Raw genomic sequence first — 13,938 nt, 5'->3', positions numbered from 1 at the left:
TCTGATGGGGGCTGTGCGGGGCCGAGCCCGTGCCGGGAGCCTACAGCCTGCCCCTTGCCCAGGAGTGACATCAGACCCGTGACTCACCACCCTTAATCTTCCCGGTGCCAGAGTGGATCACAGGCCCTTTGTGGGATTGGGGTCAGAGCCAGCAGCGTGGGCCCTGCACCTACAGGCCCAGGAGGGTGGGCAGAGCAACGAGTGGAGGCAGCAGAATGTTCTGGAACTTGTGCGGGCCCGTCTGAATCCCGAGCGTCCACTTGCTCTCCGCAGCCTCGGCTTCCTCATTTCTAAGCTGGAGAGAAAGCTTCGGGCTCAGGCCTGGCACCTGGGGAGCCTCGTCATCGTATGAGCCTCGGACACCCCAGAATAGGCACGAAAACCCTAATGTCGGCTCGTTCATTAATTCATTCATTCGTCACTGTGGGTTTGAATGAATTGGTGAAGTAGTTGCTGATCCCATGGGCTGGGTGGGAGGCAGAGCCCACTTCCAGACAGGATGAGGAGGGCACGTCTGGGACGTGGCAGGTCTTCATGGTCCATCCCTTCAGCAAGAACTTAATGAGCACCTGCTGTGTGCCGGGCACTGCTGGATGCCAGGCGTACAGCAGGAGCTCACAGTGTGCTGGGGGAGACCTTGACCGGGAAACAGCCAACTAGCGAGGCTAGGGAGTAGATGCCCCAGGGAAGTGAGTAGGGGATGAGGTCAGAGGCCACGTGGGACCCCCTGCGGCTCAGTTGCCTCCTGGAGGGGAGCCGGGCTGTGGGGACAGCTGGTAAGAGGCCCTGGCTGGAACGACAAACAATGACAAGGACAGAGAGGTCGCTGGTTCCGGGTGAGGAAGAGGAAGTTGGAACAGGGCTGGGCCGTGCCGAGCTAGAGCAAGCATGGGAGGGTCCCCAGCAGGTGTCAGAGTCCGGGCCCCAGATGGGCGGGCCAGGAGTCCTGGGTTCTGTAGGGAGACCCCCTGTGAGCCGGGGGGCCCCACTCACATCACTGAGGGCAGGTGCACCTCCTACAGGTCTGGGCCGGAAAGACCACAGGGACAGCCCAGGCACACCAGTTTCATGGAAGCTTCTAGCAGAAGCACGTGCTTCTCCAGGGGAAACCCACTGTGTCTCTTCTGCTCCAGGTTCCCCAAACTCTTCCCCCCGCTGAAGCCGGAGACCGTGGCCCGGAGGACAGTGGAAGCCGTGCAGCTGAACCAGGCTCTCCTCCTGCTCCCTTGGACCATGCACATCCTCATCATCTTGAAAAGGTATCGGGCTGGGGGGCGCTGCGGCCCAGGCTCACGCCCGCCATGGCTCCTCCTCCCGCCGGGCCCTGGCGGGAAAGAGGTGGCCAGCTTTTGTTTGCGGAAGTCCTGCCTGTCACTCTGGACCAAGTCAGAAACTGCCAGCATCGACAAGTAGCAATGTCCCACCTATGGCCTTGACGTGAATATTTCACGGCCAGCAGTTGTCGTTGTCCAAACGGGGACGGTCAGGAACGGCAGTGCTTTGCGCGTGCCACGTTTCTGTCGTCCGTGTCTGCCGTGATGTCCCCTGGCGCATCGCCTCACAAACTCCACGGTGCACTCACGGGAAAAGGAGAACGGAGGGCAGTGGCATCCCAGTAGTGGTATAACGAGAGCGGATGGCACAGACCCCGAAGAGACCCCAGGCACCCCCGAGGGTTCCTGGCCCCCACTTGAGAACCATGGTTTCAACAACCACAGAGACACGGGTCCCCAGCCCTCGGGAGGCGTAACCCATTCAGGGGTCTCGGGGGGTCTGGATGCCAAAGGCTCAGAATTCGCAGAAACACAGAGCTGGTCCAGGCAGCCCGGGGAGGCAGGCTTTAGAGCGAGGCAGCCTCTAGAAATTTCTCGGCGTCACAGTCCGTGTTCTTTGGTAAAGGCAAAGATGGGAGAGAGACAAGGAGAGCGCCCGTCCGCAGATGCTCTCGGCAGCTGGGACTGGCTCAGGCCAAAGCCAGGAGCCAGGAACTTGATCCGGGTCTCCCACTTGGGTGGCAGGGACCCAGGCACTTGGGCCTCCTGGGGTGCACGCTAGCAGGAAGCTGGAACAGAGCGGAGCCCTCTGCTGTGGGACACAGGGAGCCCAAGTGGGACGCAGGGAGCCCAGGTGGGGGCCCCACCCCACCCCCAGCATCCTGCTCCGCCCAGAACTTCCCGGATTCTGTTCAGCAAACCCTTCCCACCCAGTCCTGTGCTCTGAGCTACTGCAGGTGGCCACCTAAGCGTGGTTTCCTGGCGCTCTTAGCACAGCGGGGACAGCCCTGGAGCCACGCCTCTGGCTCCCTGGGATCCGGCTGTCGCCAGCCCCTGGCGCCCGCCTGATGGACCCACCTCTGCCCCAAGCCCAGTGCCATTCCTGAGGGCAGAGTCGGCTCAGGCCCCACCCCCAACACTTGCCAGGATGGCTCGTTCCAGTGAGTCCCGGAGGGGACACAGCAGACGCTGACTGTGGCTCGGAAAGTCGTTCCTGCTGCCCACGCTACCTGCACACAACTGCAGAGCCCTTGCCCCTGCCGCGGGGGCGGGGCTCCTGGGGAAGCTGATGTGTGGCTTAGGGAGGGGAGCGGCTGCTTCCGGGGCGTGGCCACGGTGCGACCCAGCCACTGCCCCCCAGCTGACCGTCTCCTCTGCTTCCCCCCGCCCCCCAGCATCCTTCCGCAGGCTGCGCTAGAGGAGATCCACAGATTCTCCGGGACTTACACCTGCATGAACACGTTCAAAGGGCGGACATAGAGACGGGACACAGAGACCCTCGAGGAGCCGCGGTGTCCCAGGCACGCACCTGTGCGCCTGTCCCTTGGCACCTTTCTGCTGGGTGAACAGCACGGCTCCTGTGCCCAGGGAGCAATCTGGTGGCCAGCCCCAGGACCTTTGCACAGGACTGATGGGTGTAACTCTGAGCCCCATGGGGAGGCAAGAGACCAGCCAGCAGCCGCCTTGTCACTTTTGTACATGTCTGATTCTGTAGAGTTTATGGTTAAGTTGCTTCTCAGCTCTCCCCAGCCGCAGCAGCGTGCATAGACTCTTCCGGGAGGCTCTGTCTCCAGACAATCCGCCTCCCCCCTCGTCCTCAGCCTGCGCAGACCGGTTGAACAGCAGGAACGGAAAATAAAGAGTTGGCCTTCGCGTGTTTCGGTGTTGAAGTCCGTGGTGGGCAGCTGGGAGGGGGCCAGCCCCAACTACAAAAGCTGATCCACGGAGAGACTTGGGCTGCTCAGGATCACCGGCAGCCAGGGGTTAACAAGGGGTGGGGCAGAGACCAGGAGAGAAAGTGGAGCCCAGGCCCGGGGAACTGGCCTGCAGACAGCAGGCCCCTGGTCCTGCCATGCCCCCCAGCCCCCAGCCACTGGCTCGGGAGGCACCTGCTGCCTACCTAGCATGTGCTGGGTGCCAGCGGAACATGGCTGAGACGCCGGAACTCTGCAGCCCGACTCGGGACGCCGGTGATGTGGCTGAGAAAGGGTCGTGAGTGACCAGGACCGCTGACGGGGTGCGGCAGGCCCCTGCGTCCCACAGGGTTGCAGGGGACACGGGTGACACGCAGCGAGGCAGGAGGGGCAGGAGCCCAGGTCTCTGGCATGCAAGCCGCTGCAGCCAGCTTCGATAAACCTAACCTTGGCCAGCTGGGGAGGGCAGCAGGCACGGGGGTCTCCGCACGGAGGGAGGGGTCACGGGCCTCTGGCTCGGAGGAGCTTCCTGGAGCTGTCCTGAGCCAAACCCGAGTCCGCATGGCCCAGGAGCGGGGAGGGACCGCCTGCCCGCTCCGTGCCACCTGCCGCCGGTCCACAGCACCAGCCCTGGGGACCGCCTCAAGGACGCCCACAGCTGTGGGGTAAACCGGCCAGGGCAAGCACGACCATCAAGCATCCAGCAACGGAGGCTTCTGCCTCGCTCCTCCTACGAGCCCTTGGAGGGTGGCGGCCTGGGTCCCCCCAGGACGGAGACCAGGCCTAGCTCCAGCTCAGCGCCCCCAGGAGTTTCTGCCTGGAAACAGCGTGCGTCATGTCTGCTCATTGGCCAGCACCAGTCATGTGACCACCCCGCCCAGGGTGTCACCAGTCCCCAGGGGCGGGGCGGCTGGAGTTTTTGAACCACAGCACCGTCTGCGTGCCCTGGCAGAGGCCGACGATGGAGGGGAGCGGCCGGGCACGCGGTGCAGAGCACAGCCTCACGGCGACCCTCCGGCTTGTGTGATGCAGCCCATTTCACAGACGGGAAGACAGACTCGGAGCCAGGCTCAGAATCGGATCCACTTCCAGAAGCCCCCTTGCCCACCGCGTGCAGCACCAGGCGGCCAGGGGCGAGGCAGCAAGTGGGGACCTGCCCATCACCTCCCACCATCGCCCCACATCGGCCTGCCCGGACAAGCTGGCGGGGTCCCCGGGGCGGGGGCACGGAGGGGGCCCACGTGCTGGCTCGGTGGGGCTTTGACCTCTGAGGTGGCTGTGACACTGCACTTGGCCTGCAGGCCGGGAATGCAGCGAGGGTCCCTGGGCTCCGGTTAGACCCGAGTGGACCAAGGCCAGGCAGCCCTTCCCAGCCCACTGGAGGCGGCGCTGTCCTGGGACCCTCTCGGCTCCCCGGAGCCCCAGAGGCCTCTCTGGGGGGCAGGACAGGGCCCGTCCCACCCCACCCCTTCCTGTCCGCCAGGAGCCTTCAAGTCTTTCTCTGGATCTTTTCCCGGAGGAGCCAGGGAAAGGCCTTGGGCAGATTCCCAGGAGGCCACATTCCCCTCCCTTCCCGGGATGGCCCGGCTGCCTGGAGAGTGAGAGTGCAGAGCTAATTCTGTCCCTGAGCCTGGCCAAGCAGGAGAGAGTGACAGGCGCCAGGCCCTCCTGGGGCAGGACAGGGCGTTCCAACCCTGGGAAGTGACTCCATTGCCACGCTCGGGGCTCCTCCCCGGCCCCAAAGAGAACCAGATTCGGGGTGGGCGCTGAGCCCAGGGAGGCGCCAGACCCAAGCCCCGTCCTGGCCCGGCCCCAGGGCTTGAGGCTGTCCATCCGGGCAAGTGCTCAGGAGCTCAGTCCCTTGGCCACGGCTCGGCTCCTGGAGCCAGAGTGCTTTGAGAAATGGCGTCCCTTCTTCTCGGGCCAGCTGCTCGGGAGGGGGGTGCGGGGGACACGGGTCATCGCAGGGGCTGGGCTGCGCTTGTGCAGAGACCGTCCGGACACAGGCAAAGCCAGGAGGTGACGGACGTCCCTGCACGCAGACGAAGGCCAGCGGCGGCCTGTGGGCACCGCGTGCAGCCGAACTCCCTCTGCCTGGGCTGTTGCCCTGTGTTTGGTCTGCGTTTGTTCACACACGGCTCTGCCTAAGCTGGGGGCTGCCTGCTGTGGACCAGAGTGCGTTCTTCCCGGGCCTGGAGCTGCTGCCCCCAACTGCGCCTCCGGGTCCCCAGCGTACCCTGTATTTGGAGACCCAGCCCCGAGTGCCCAGATTCAACCCAGGACCCACCATGAGGCCTGGAGGCTCCCTAGGAAGTGGGGGTCCTGGGACCTGGTGGGCAGATTCCACACTCAGGTCCCACTGGCCTGAGGTCACCCCTGGCTCTGCCACCCCCTGGCCTCTCCTGCAGAGTGGAGGTGATGCGAGCTGCCTCCCGGGGCTGGGCTGGGCATCCAGTGTGGATGGCACCTAAGAAGGTTCTAGAACACAAGGGGATGGGATGCTGGTAACTCCCACTGCTCCCAGCCAACTTGAAGGCCCCTCGGGGTGTCTGAGGTCACTGCATTGGCCTGGCCTTGATGGTAGTGTCTTGCGAGAGTCCCCCTATGGTTGGGGTGCAATGGAGCTGTGGCTCAGAGGACCCCAACGTGGGTGCTGGGTGCCAGGGGAGGGCTGAGCAAAGGGCCCTCAGCGGGACAGGAAGTGCTTCCTGGGGACAGGGGCGGCTGTCACCCCAGTGTGTGGCCGGCAGGGCAGCCCCTTCCTGCCCAAGTCTCTGTGTCTCCGGAGACAGAAACAGAAGTTTCCTGGGAAGGTGCTACCCTGCTGGGGCGGGTGGCATGCCTTGGGGGGCAGGGCCTGCCGAGGGGCGCCTCCCGGGCAGGTGGCAGGGAGAGCCTGCGTGGGGAGCTGGGCAGCCAGCGCCTGGCTGCAGGACCCGGGTGAGGAGTCGCTGACTTCTCTGGATTGAACTTCCTTGGGACTTGGGCCTCTGTCCACCGTGCCCCAGGGACACAGAGGACACTCACGAGAGGAACGTCCTTTCCAGCGAAGCCAGGCTGTCCCTGCCGCTGGGAGCTCTGGGAGGGAGTATTCCAGCCACGCTGCTCCCGGAGCCGGTCTGCGTGATCAGGCCATGGCACCTGTACCTGCAGCTCCCGCTCCACGTGTGGCGCACACAGACTAGGGGCACGCTGAGCACCACAGCCCCCCCGCCCCACACACGGACTCTGTCTCTACTGCCTCCCAGCCCAGCCTGCGAGCCTCACCTGCGTGTCACCCCCTGCAGGCAGCCCCCCCGCACCCCACATGACCGCACCTTCTGCTAATTGCAGTCGCTCGCTTCCCTACCACGTGCCACGGTCGTTATCTGCGCACGCGGCGGCTTCATTGAGACGTCATCTGCCCGTGAGAGCGTGGGGTCGGCGGCGCCACCCTCACCACAGTCAGCTGCAGAATATTTTCCTCCATTTCTCTCAGCCCCCAGCCCGGGGCCCACACCGGGCGCTCTGTGGATCGGCCCCCCGGGGCCCTCAGTGGCTTCCACTCCCCGAGTGCTGTCAGAGTTCACCCCCGTCAGCGCGCGCGTCAGAACGTCACCCCCTTCCAGGGCGCTAGCACCGTCTCTTTCGCCTTTCTTCTTTCTTTTCATTTTATTTGAAAGACAGTGGGATGGGGGAGAGAGGCCAAAGTGAGGAGACTTGCACTCATTGCGTCTCTCCCCAAATGCCCACACCAACCTGGGCTGGACCACCCGGAAACCAGGAGCCGGAACCCCATCCTGCCCTCCCGCGTGGGTGGCAGGGACCTGAATACTTGAGCCGTCAGCTGTGGCTTCCCACGATGTGGGTTAGCAGGAGGCTGGGTAGGAAGAAGAGGTGCTGGCCCTTACCTCGGCGCTCTGATGTGGCGTGAGGCGTCCCGGGCAGCAGCTGGCTGCCGCCCCAAACACCCACCGGTTCATCATTCTGTAAATATGCATATGTGTGTGCTCGTGTGTGCATGTGTGTGCACGTGTGTATGTGTGTGCGCGTGTGTATGTGTGTGTACATGTGTGTGTGCACGTGTGTGTATGTGTGTGGTTGTATTTATCTGAAAGGCAGAGTAGAAAAGACGGAGAGAGCTTCCACCTGCTGCTTCACGCCTCAGATGGCCACAACAACCAGGCCAAAGCCAGGAGCCCAGAACGCCCTTCAGGTGTCACGTGGGTGTCAGGGGCCCAAATCGTGAGCCGTCATCCACTTCCTTCCCAGGTGCGTGAGCCCGAGAACTGGATCAAAGGCGGAGTAGCTGGGGGCCGGCGTTCTGGTGCAGCGGGTTAAGCCGCCCTCCTGGCTCTTGCCGTGTGCGGTGCCGGCCTCCCATATGGGCGCCAGCTGGAGTCCCGGCTGCTCCACTTCCAATCCAGCTCCCTGCTCATGCACCTGGGAGAGCAGCAGCAGATGGCCTAAGTCCCTGGGCCCCTGGCATCCACTTGGGAGACCCAGAGGAAACTGCTGGTGGCTGGCTTTGGCCTGGCCACTGTGTCCCTTTGGGGAATGAACCAGCGGATATAAGATCTCTCAACTTTGCCTTTAAAATAAATACATAAATATATTTTTTTAATTTTTTATTTTTTGACAGGCAGAGTGGACAGTGAGAGAGATACAGAGAGAAAGGTCTTCCTTTTTGCCGTTGGTTCACCCTCCAATGGCCGCCGCGGTTGGCGCGCTGCGGCCAGCGCACCGCGCTGATCCGATGGTAGGAGCCAGGTGCTTCTCCTGGTCTCCCATGGGGTGCAGGGCCCAAGCACTTGGGCCATCCTCCACTGCACTCCCTGGCCACAGCAGAGAGCTGGACTGGAAGAGGAGCAACCGGGACAGAATCCGGTGCCCCGATCGGGACTAGAACCCAGTGTGCCGGCGCCGCAAGGCAGAGGATTAGCCTAGTGAGCCGCGGCGCCGGCCATAAATATTAAAAAAAAAAAAACAAAAAAAAAACAAAAAAAACAAAAAACACCACGGTGTCACTGACAGCCACTGACAGTCAGATGAACCTGGGCATGGCCAGCCTCAGAGTGGGGCTGACCTGGGTGCCTCGGGGAGGAGGGGCATGGGGGGGGCGTACATCCACTTCCGTGGTCTCTGCTCACCGGTTGCCCCTCCCAGCTGTGACAACCAGGATGTCTCTGGACGTGGCCCAGTGTGCCCTTGGGAGCTAACACGCCCCCTGTCAAGAGCCCTGGGTCTACATGCATTTTCTGGATTCTTCTTTGCAACAACCTAGAGTGTGGGGGGCCGGGCGTCACTGGCTTTGAGGAGGGCTGAGCTGGGAGAGCAGCGGAGGCAGGGTGTGAACCTGCCACCCGCCCCCCCCCCAATCCCTGGGGGAGGAGCCAGGAGGGCAAGAGCCCCCCCACACACACCCCGCTCTCTTGCACAGTGGAAAACTCCTTCAGGCCAAGGTTCCTCCAGCACGCCCCAGAAGTTTCCAGCCTGCCTCTCGGCCCCCCTGCTCCGAATCCTTATCATTCTTTTCATTTTTCAATGTTCACAAGACAAAGGAAAATGAGTACTTGGAGGAAGACACAAGCTGTGTTTGTTCCTTGAGCTGCCCGCTGTGATGTAACCGGATCCCGCTTGGGAAGGTCACATGGGGACCGTGTGGCAGAGCCCCAGCCTGGCCTGGCAGCGGGCAGGCTGGCCTCTGCGGCCTGGCCGTCCAGGGCCAGGCAAGCGCGGCTGCACACCCCCAGGTGCACCCATGGCTTCCCCGGGCAGGACCTTCTCGGGGCTCCTGGCCCGGCCCAGCCACACCCCTTGACCATGCCAGGCCTACCTTGGGACCGTGCCAGGCCTACCTTGGCTGAGGAGCCGAGCTGGGGGAGGCTGCCTTGGCCTGCCCAGCTGGCAGCCGTGCACCGGCAGAGAAGAGAAGAGGCTGGAGTTTGGAGCCGGCCGTGTATGGCTGGGATTCTGAATCCCGGCTCCATGGGACCTTGAGTTTAACCTTAACCTCGACATAGCTTCCTTAAGCATCAAGGATGAAGCCAACAACCCCGAGCATGGCTGATGGCGAGGATCCAGGGAGGAGCGCACCGTAGTGGGCGCAGGTCTGCCCAGCGTTAGCAGGCACCAAGCAGTAGATTCGTACCTTCACGTTACTGTATGAGAACAGCGATCAGCCATCGCGGGCGGAGAAGCCAAATAAGAAGGAAGCCACTTTCCTATTCACAGCCGGGAGTGGCGGAGCCGGGATTTGAACCCGGGAGTTCAGGTGCTCAACCCGGTTCTTCATCCTGGGCTCAGCGGCTTTTAGAGGAGGCGCGGTGTGCGTGGATCCTGCACCTGCCATGATTCAGCAGCGTCTACACGGGGCCCAAGGCCCGGCCTCTCCCTGGCCGAGCCGTGTCAGTGTCACCCAGATTCAGCTGCTCACTCCTCGGCTGACATCAGCAGGCTCGGGGGCCCATCTGTGATTAGGTAGGGGTCTCCGTGCCGAGCCCGCTGGGTCAGCACGGTCCGATTAACTGAGAGCAGCCACTTGCTCAGTGGTGTGGGCCTGGGAGGGAGCAAAGCACCCACTGTTCAGTGGCCCAGCCCTTCCTCCAGCGTTCTCTGTCTCTGTATTTTTTTAAAAAAAGGGTTTATTTCTGTGAAAGGCAGAGTGAGAAAGAGATGGACACACACACACACACACACTCTCAGATCCTCCATCCACTGGTTCACCCCCAAATGGCCACAACAGCCGGAGCTGAGCCGATCCAAAGCCAGGAGCCAGGAGCTTCTTCCAGGTTTCCCATGTGGGCGCAGGGGCCAGGGACTTGAGCCATCTTCCACTGCTTTCCCACGTGCCTTAATAGGGAGCTGGATCGGAAGTGGAACAGCCAGAACTCAACCCAGAGCTCTGCTTAACCTGCTCGCTCGCTCGCTCGCTCGCTCTCTCTCTCTCTGGGCCAGTGCCATGGGCAGAGTTTGCTCCTTCCCTCTGACCACCCCGAGTTCACTCTGATTGCCTCTGGTCAGCGCGGATGGAGTCACATGTTTACACAGAACCCAATGACAGTGGCCGGAGAGTGGCCAGGCAGCAAGGACACGTCAGCTGGGGGCTGGGGACAGTGCGATCCCTGTGAGTCCAGCCTTGCCAGAGGAAGGGTGACAGGACACGGAGGAGCAAAATGACAGCCGTCCCCAGAGTGGCGCTGGCCGACTCTGCCCTGGCCGTGGGCCTTGCTATGATTGACAGTTGGCCAGCGTAGTGACAGGCGGCTGGCAGCACCCCCCTGAGCCCTGGCCCTGCCTGAGTGGCAGTCAGTGGCATCCTGGTGGGCCGTTGGCAGCGCGCTGTGTGGCGGCTGGCGGCCCTGTCTGGCATCCGTCAAGGGCTCTCCCGGGCAGGGAACCGCACCCCCCAGCCCCCACCCCAGATTGGGCACAGCCCTGCTCAGAGAAGATGGTGGCTGTGGGGCTGACGCTGGTTCCAAAAGCGTTTTGTCCCCAAAAGGTAGCAGAAGGCCCTGTCCAGCAGGAGCAAGGGGCCATCTGGGGCCAGCAGCGCCCTCGGGGAGCCAGGGGCCAGTGGCCCTGGGGTGGAGGAATTCCAGAAATGTGGGAACGAGTGCCCAGTTTCCTCCTGTTCAGATTTGGACAGATTGTTCTGGAAGGCCCGGGTGGGGGGAGTGCAGGGAGCTTGGGCAGGGGCTTGTTCCTGCAGGTGGGGGCCACGATCGCACCTGCCTGCCCGGGGAAGGGGGGGCACAGGCGCGCAGGGAGCCGGTCAGGAACCCAGACAGAGGCTGGGGTGGCTGGAGCTGGGCGGCCAGGCTCTGTGTGCACTCGGGTGCCTGTGCCAACGCCTCAGGCCAGCACAGACCCCGAGGAAAGAGAAGGCTCCCAGTGGCTGGGGGCGGGGGTGGCGCTGAGCAGAGAGCGGGCGGGCCTGGGTCAGACTCGGCTCCAGGACTGAGTGTTGTGGGGGGGCCTGGCCAGGTGGAGGAGCTGAGGGCCTCCCTCCCACACGGAGCTCGCCGGGCGTGGTGTTCCCATCACAGCGTGCCCTGAGCTTCCACGGTCCGTGGGCGCCGGGGCTGGTGACTCCTGTTTGATGGATGCTGGGAGGAGTGGAGCAGGACCTGGCCTTGGGACCTGTGCCCCAGGGCTGAGCTCTCTCCTGACCTGCTGCAGGGGCCAGGGGCCAGGGAAAAGTTCCCGCATCACCCCCAGCCTCCTACACCCCAGCTTCTCTGGACCCCTGCTCCCAGCCCTGGAGCCGCCTGGGCTGCACCCCGGCCCCAAGCCCCGTCACCTCCATCTTGCTCCTGGGCTCTCACCTCCCCAGCCCCACACCCTCCACAAAGTCCTCGACCTCCCCTGCATGTTTATAGTCTCCAGAGTGCTGCTTCCTTGCAGGGCGTACCACCTCCACAGGTACCACCCCCCACGCCCCACCCCCCCCGAGACACACACAGATCCCCAACGCGGAGCCAACCCTGCCACTCCCTGCCTGGAACCTGCGATGGCTCCCCGTTGCCCACAGGATGAAGCTTTTGTTGCTGCTCAGCAAAAGCCGAGAGACTGTTTCTGACCTGTTGCGGCCCACGCGCTTCGCAGATGTCCTGCAATGATTTGCTAGAACACAAGAAACACCATCTCCCTGCACCAGCATGAATGAAAATGTTTGTGTTTTCAAAAAAAAAAAGTTATTTATTTGAAAGGCAGAGTTCCAGAGAGAGAGAGAGAGAGAGAGAGAGAGCGATCTTCCATCCGCTGCTTCGCTCCCCAAATGGCCACAATGGTCGGCCCTCCAAAGCCAGGATCCTGGAGCTCCATCTGGGTCTCCATGTGGGTGCAGAGGCCCCAGCTCTTGGGTCATCTTCTGCTGCTCTCCCAGGTGCATGAGCAGGGAGCTGGAGCAGAAGTGGAGCCGCCCAGGCTCAAATCAGTGCTCACGCGGGATGCTTAACCCGCTGGGCCGTGACGCTGGCCCCAACATTTGTCTTCCCATCGATAGAGGAAGGATGGGGTCCCCCCCTGGAAGCAGAGGCGCTGGCGCCCCGCGGGGTCTGCGGACAGGTGCTTGGTTGTGGTGGAAAGCAGGACCCTGTGCCCATGCCGTCCACGGTGTGGGCTGTGGGGCGTGCTCACACGGCGGGACCCCAGCCAGCACTGAGAACAAACAGATTCCTGCTGTTGACAGCCACGCACACGAGCCAGGCCCAGAAGCCTGCGTGCTGCTGCTACCACTCACATGAAGTTCAAAGACAGGTGCATCTGATCTATGGAGACAGAAGGAATGGTGATGAGCACCTCTGGGGACGGTCGGAGGCGAGTGTGTGCGTGTGTGCGCGTGTGTACGTGTGTGTGAGAACAGGTGGGGAGGGGCATCCGTGACTCTAGTATGGGACACAGCTGGCCCACTACAGAGCAGTCATGACAATGACTCCGCCCCCTCGGCCTGCAGCTGCCCCGGCTCTGTGTCCAGGGGGCCCCATCACTGTCCAGCCGAGCAGCTCCCTGCCCACACCAGTGCCCACGCACCCACACTTTAGCACACTTTTGTCAGTCCACAGACGAGGAAGATGCCGACGAGTGGGCGATGCCGGCATCCCATATGTACGCCAGTTCGAGACCCGGCTGCTCCACTTCCGATCCAGCTCCCTGCTAACGTGCCTGGGAGAACAGTGGAGGATGGCCCAAGTGCCGCCCACATGGCAGACCCAGAAGAAGCTCCTGGTTCCTGGCTTCAGCCTGGCTCAGCCCTGGCTGTTGTAGCCATTTGGGGAGTGAACCAGTGGATAGAAGATTCTTTCTCTCTCTTTTTCTTCCTCTCTCTCTCTGTGTAACTCTTTCAAATAAATAAATAAATCTTTAAAGTAATTAAGGGGCCGGCCTTGTGGCACAGTGGGTTAGGCTGCTGCTTGCAACACCAACATCTCATTCCAGAGTGGGAGTTCAAGCTCCAGCTGCTCCACTTCCAATCCAGCTCCCTCCTAATGCTCCTGGCAAGGCAGTGGCCGATGGCCCCAGGTACTCTGCCACCCGCGTGGGAGACCGGCATGGAAATCCAGGCTCCTGGCTTCAGCCAGGCGTGGCCCCAACTGCTGCAGGCTTTCGGGGAGTGAACCAGCAGGTGGAAGACCTCGCTACCTCTCTGTATTCCACCTGCCTCTTCTCTCTCTCTGCTTTTCAAATAAGTAAATAAACCTTTTTAACCCCTTTTAACCCCTTTGTTTCAGTACAAAAAACCATTTTGAAATTCATGCGTAGTTTTTCCTAATCCACACTTTCCTTGACCTTTTAGAAGAACCCTGCACATACACAATTTTCAAAAAAATGTTTTATACCCAAATGAGTTTATCTTTTAATTCTGTGTCCCCAGGAACTGTCTGAAGCCCCTGTGTGGGCGGCGGGAGACGGTTCATCCTGTGACCGCTCTGGCTGCCGCGAGCCCACGTGGCTTCTGTGGTTGCCGAAGAGGGATTTCAACGAAGACGGAAAAGCGACAATGAGAGAGTGAACACCTGACCCAAGACCACTGGCTGAGTCAGAGAGGGGGCTCTGTCCCCAGCACTGAGACCTGTCCCCGCCCCTGGCCCAGCTCCTCAGCCACAGCTGATTGTGGGTCATCGCCTTGACCAGGCTCCCTGCCCGGGCACTGGGGGCTGTCACTCTAGCCCTGGCTTCCCCCTCCACCCTGCACCCTCCACGGCCCGCCACTCAAGCCGCAAGGGAGCCTGGGAGCAGCAAGGGTCTGCAGAGACCACAGTCAAGGACAT

The 13,938-nt window shown here is 62.2% G+C and overlaps 1 protein-coding gene across 1 annotated transcript in view; it reads left to right on the top strand.

The window, feature by feature from the left end:
• Nucleotides 1-3,150, top strand: part of DHRS3 (dehydrogenase/reductase 3) — a 31,807-nt gene extending 28,657 nt beyond the window's left edge. The window contains exons 5-6 of the mRNA XM_062190462.1: nucleotides 1,134-1,259; nucleotides 2,669-3,150. Coding sequence (XP_062046446.1) covers nucleotides 1,134-1,259; nucleotides 2,669-2,753 — 211 coding nt within the window. The 3' untranslated portion in view covers nucleotides 2,754-3,150. The remainder of the gene's footprint in view (nucleotides 1-1,133; nucleotides 1,260-2,668) is intronic.
• The last annotated feature ends 10,788 nt before the right edge of the window (nucleotides 3,151-13,938 follow it).

This window comes from Lepus europaeus, chromosome 5, assembly GCF_033115175.1.
Source record: "Lepus europaeus isolate LE1 chromosome 5, mLepTim1.pri, whole genome shotgun sequence".
Taxonomy (NCBI): Eukaryota; Metazoa; Chordata; class Mammalia; order Lagomorpha; family Leporidae; genus Lepus; species Lepus europaeus.
The sequence above is the reverse complement of the archived record's forward strand: the minus strand, read 5'-3'. Positions and strand labels throughout refer to the sequence as shown.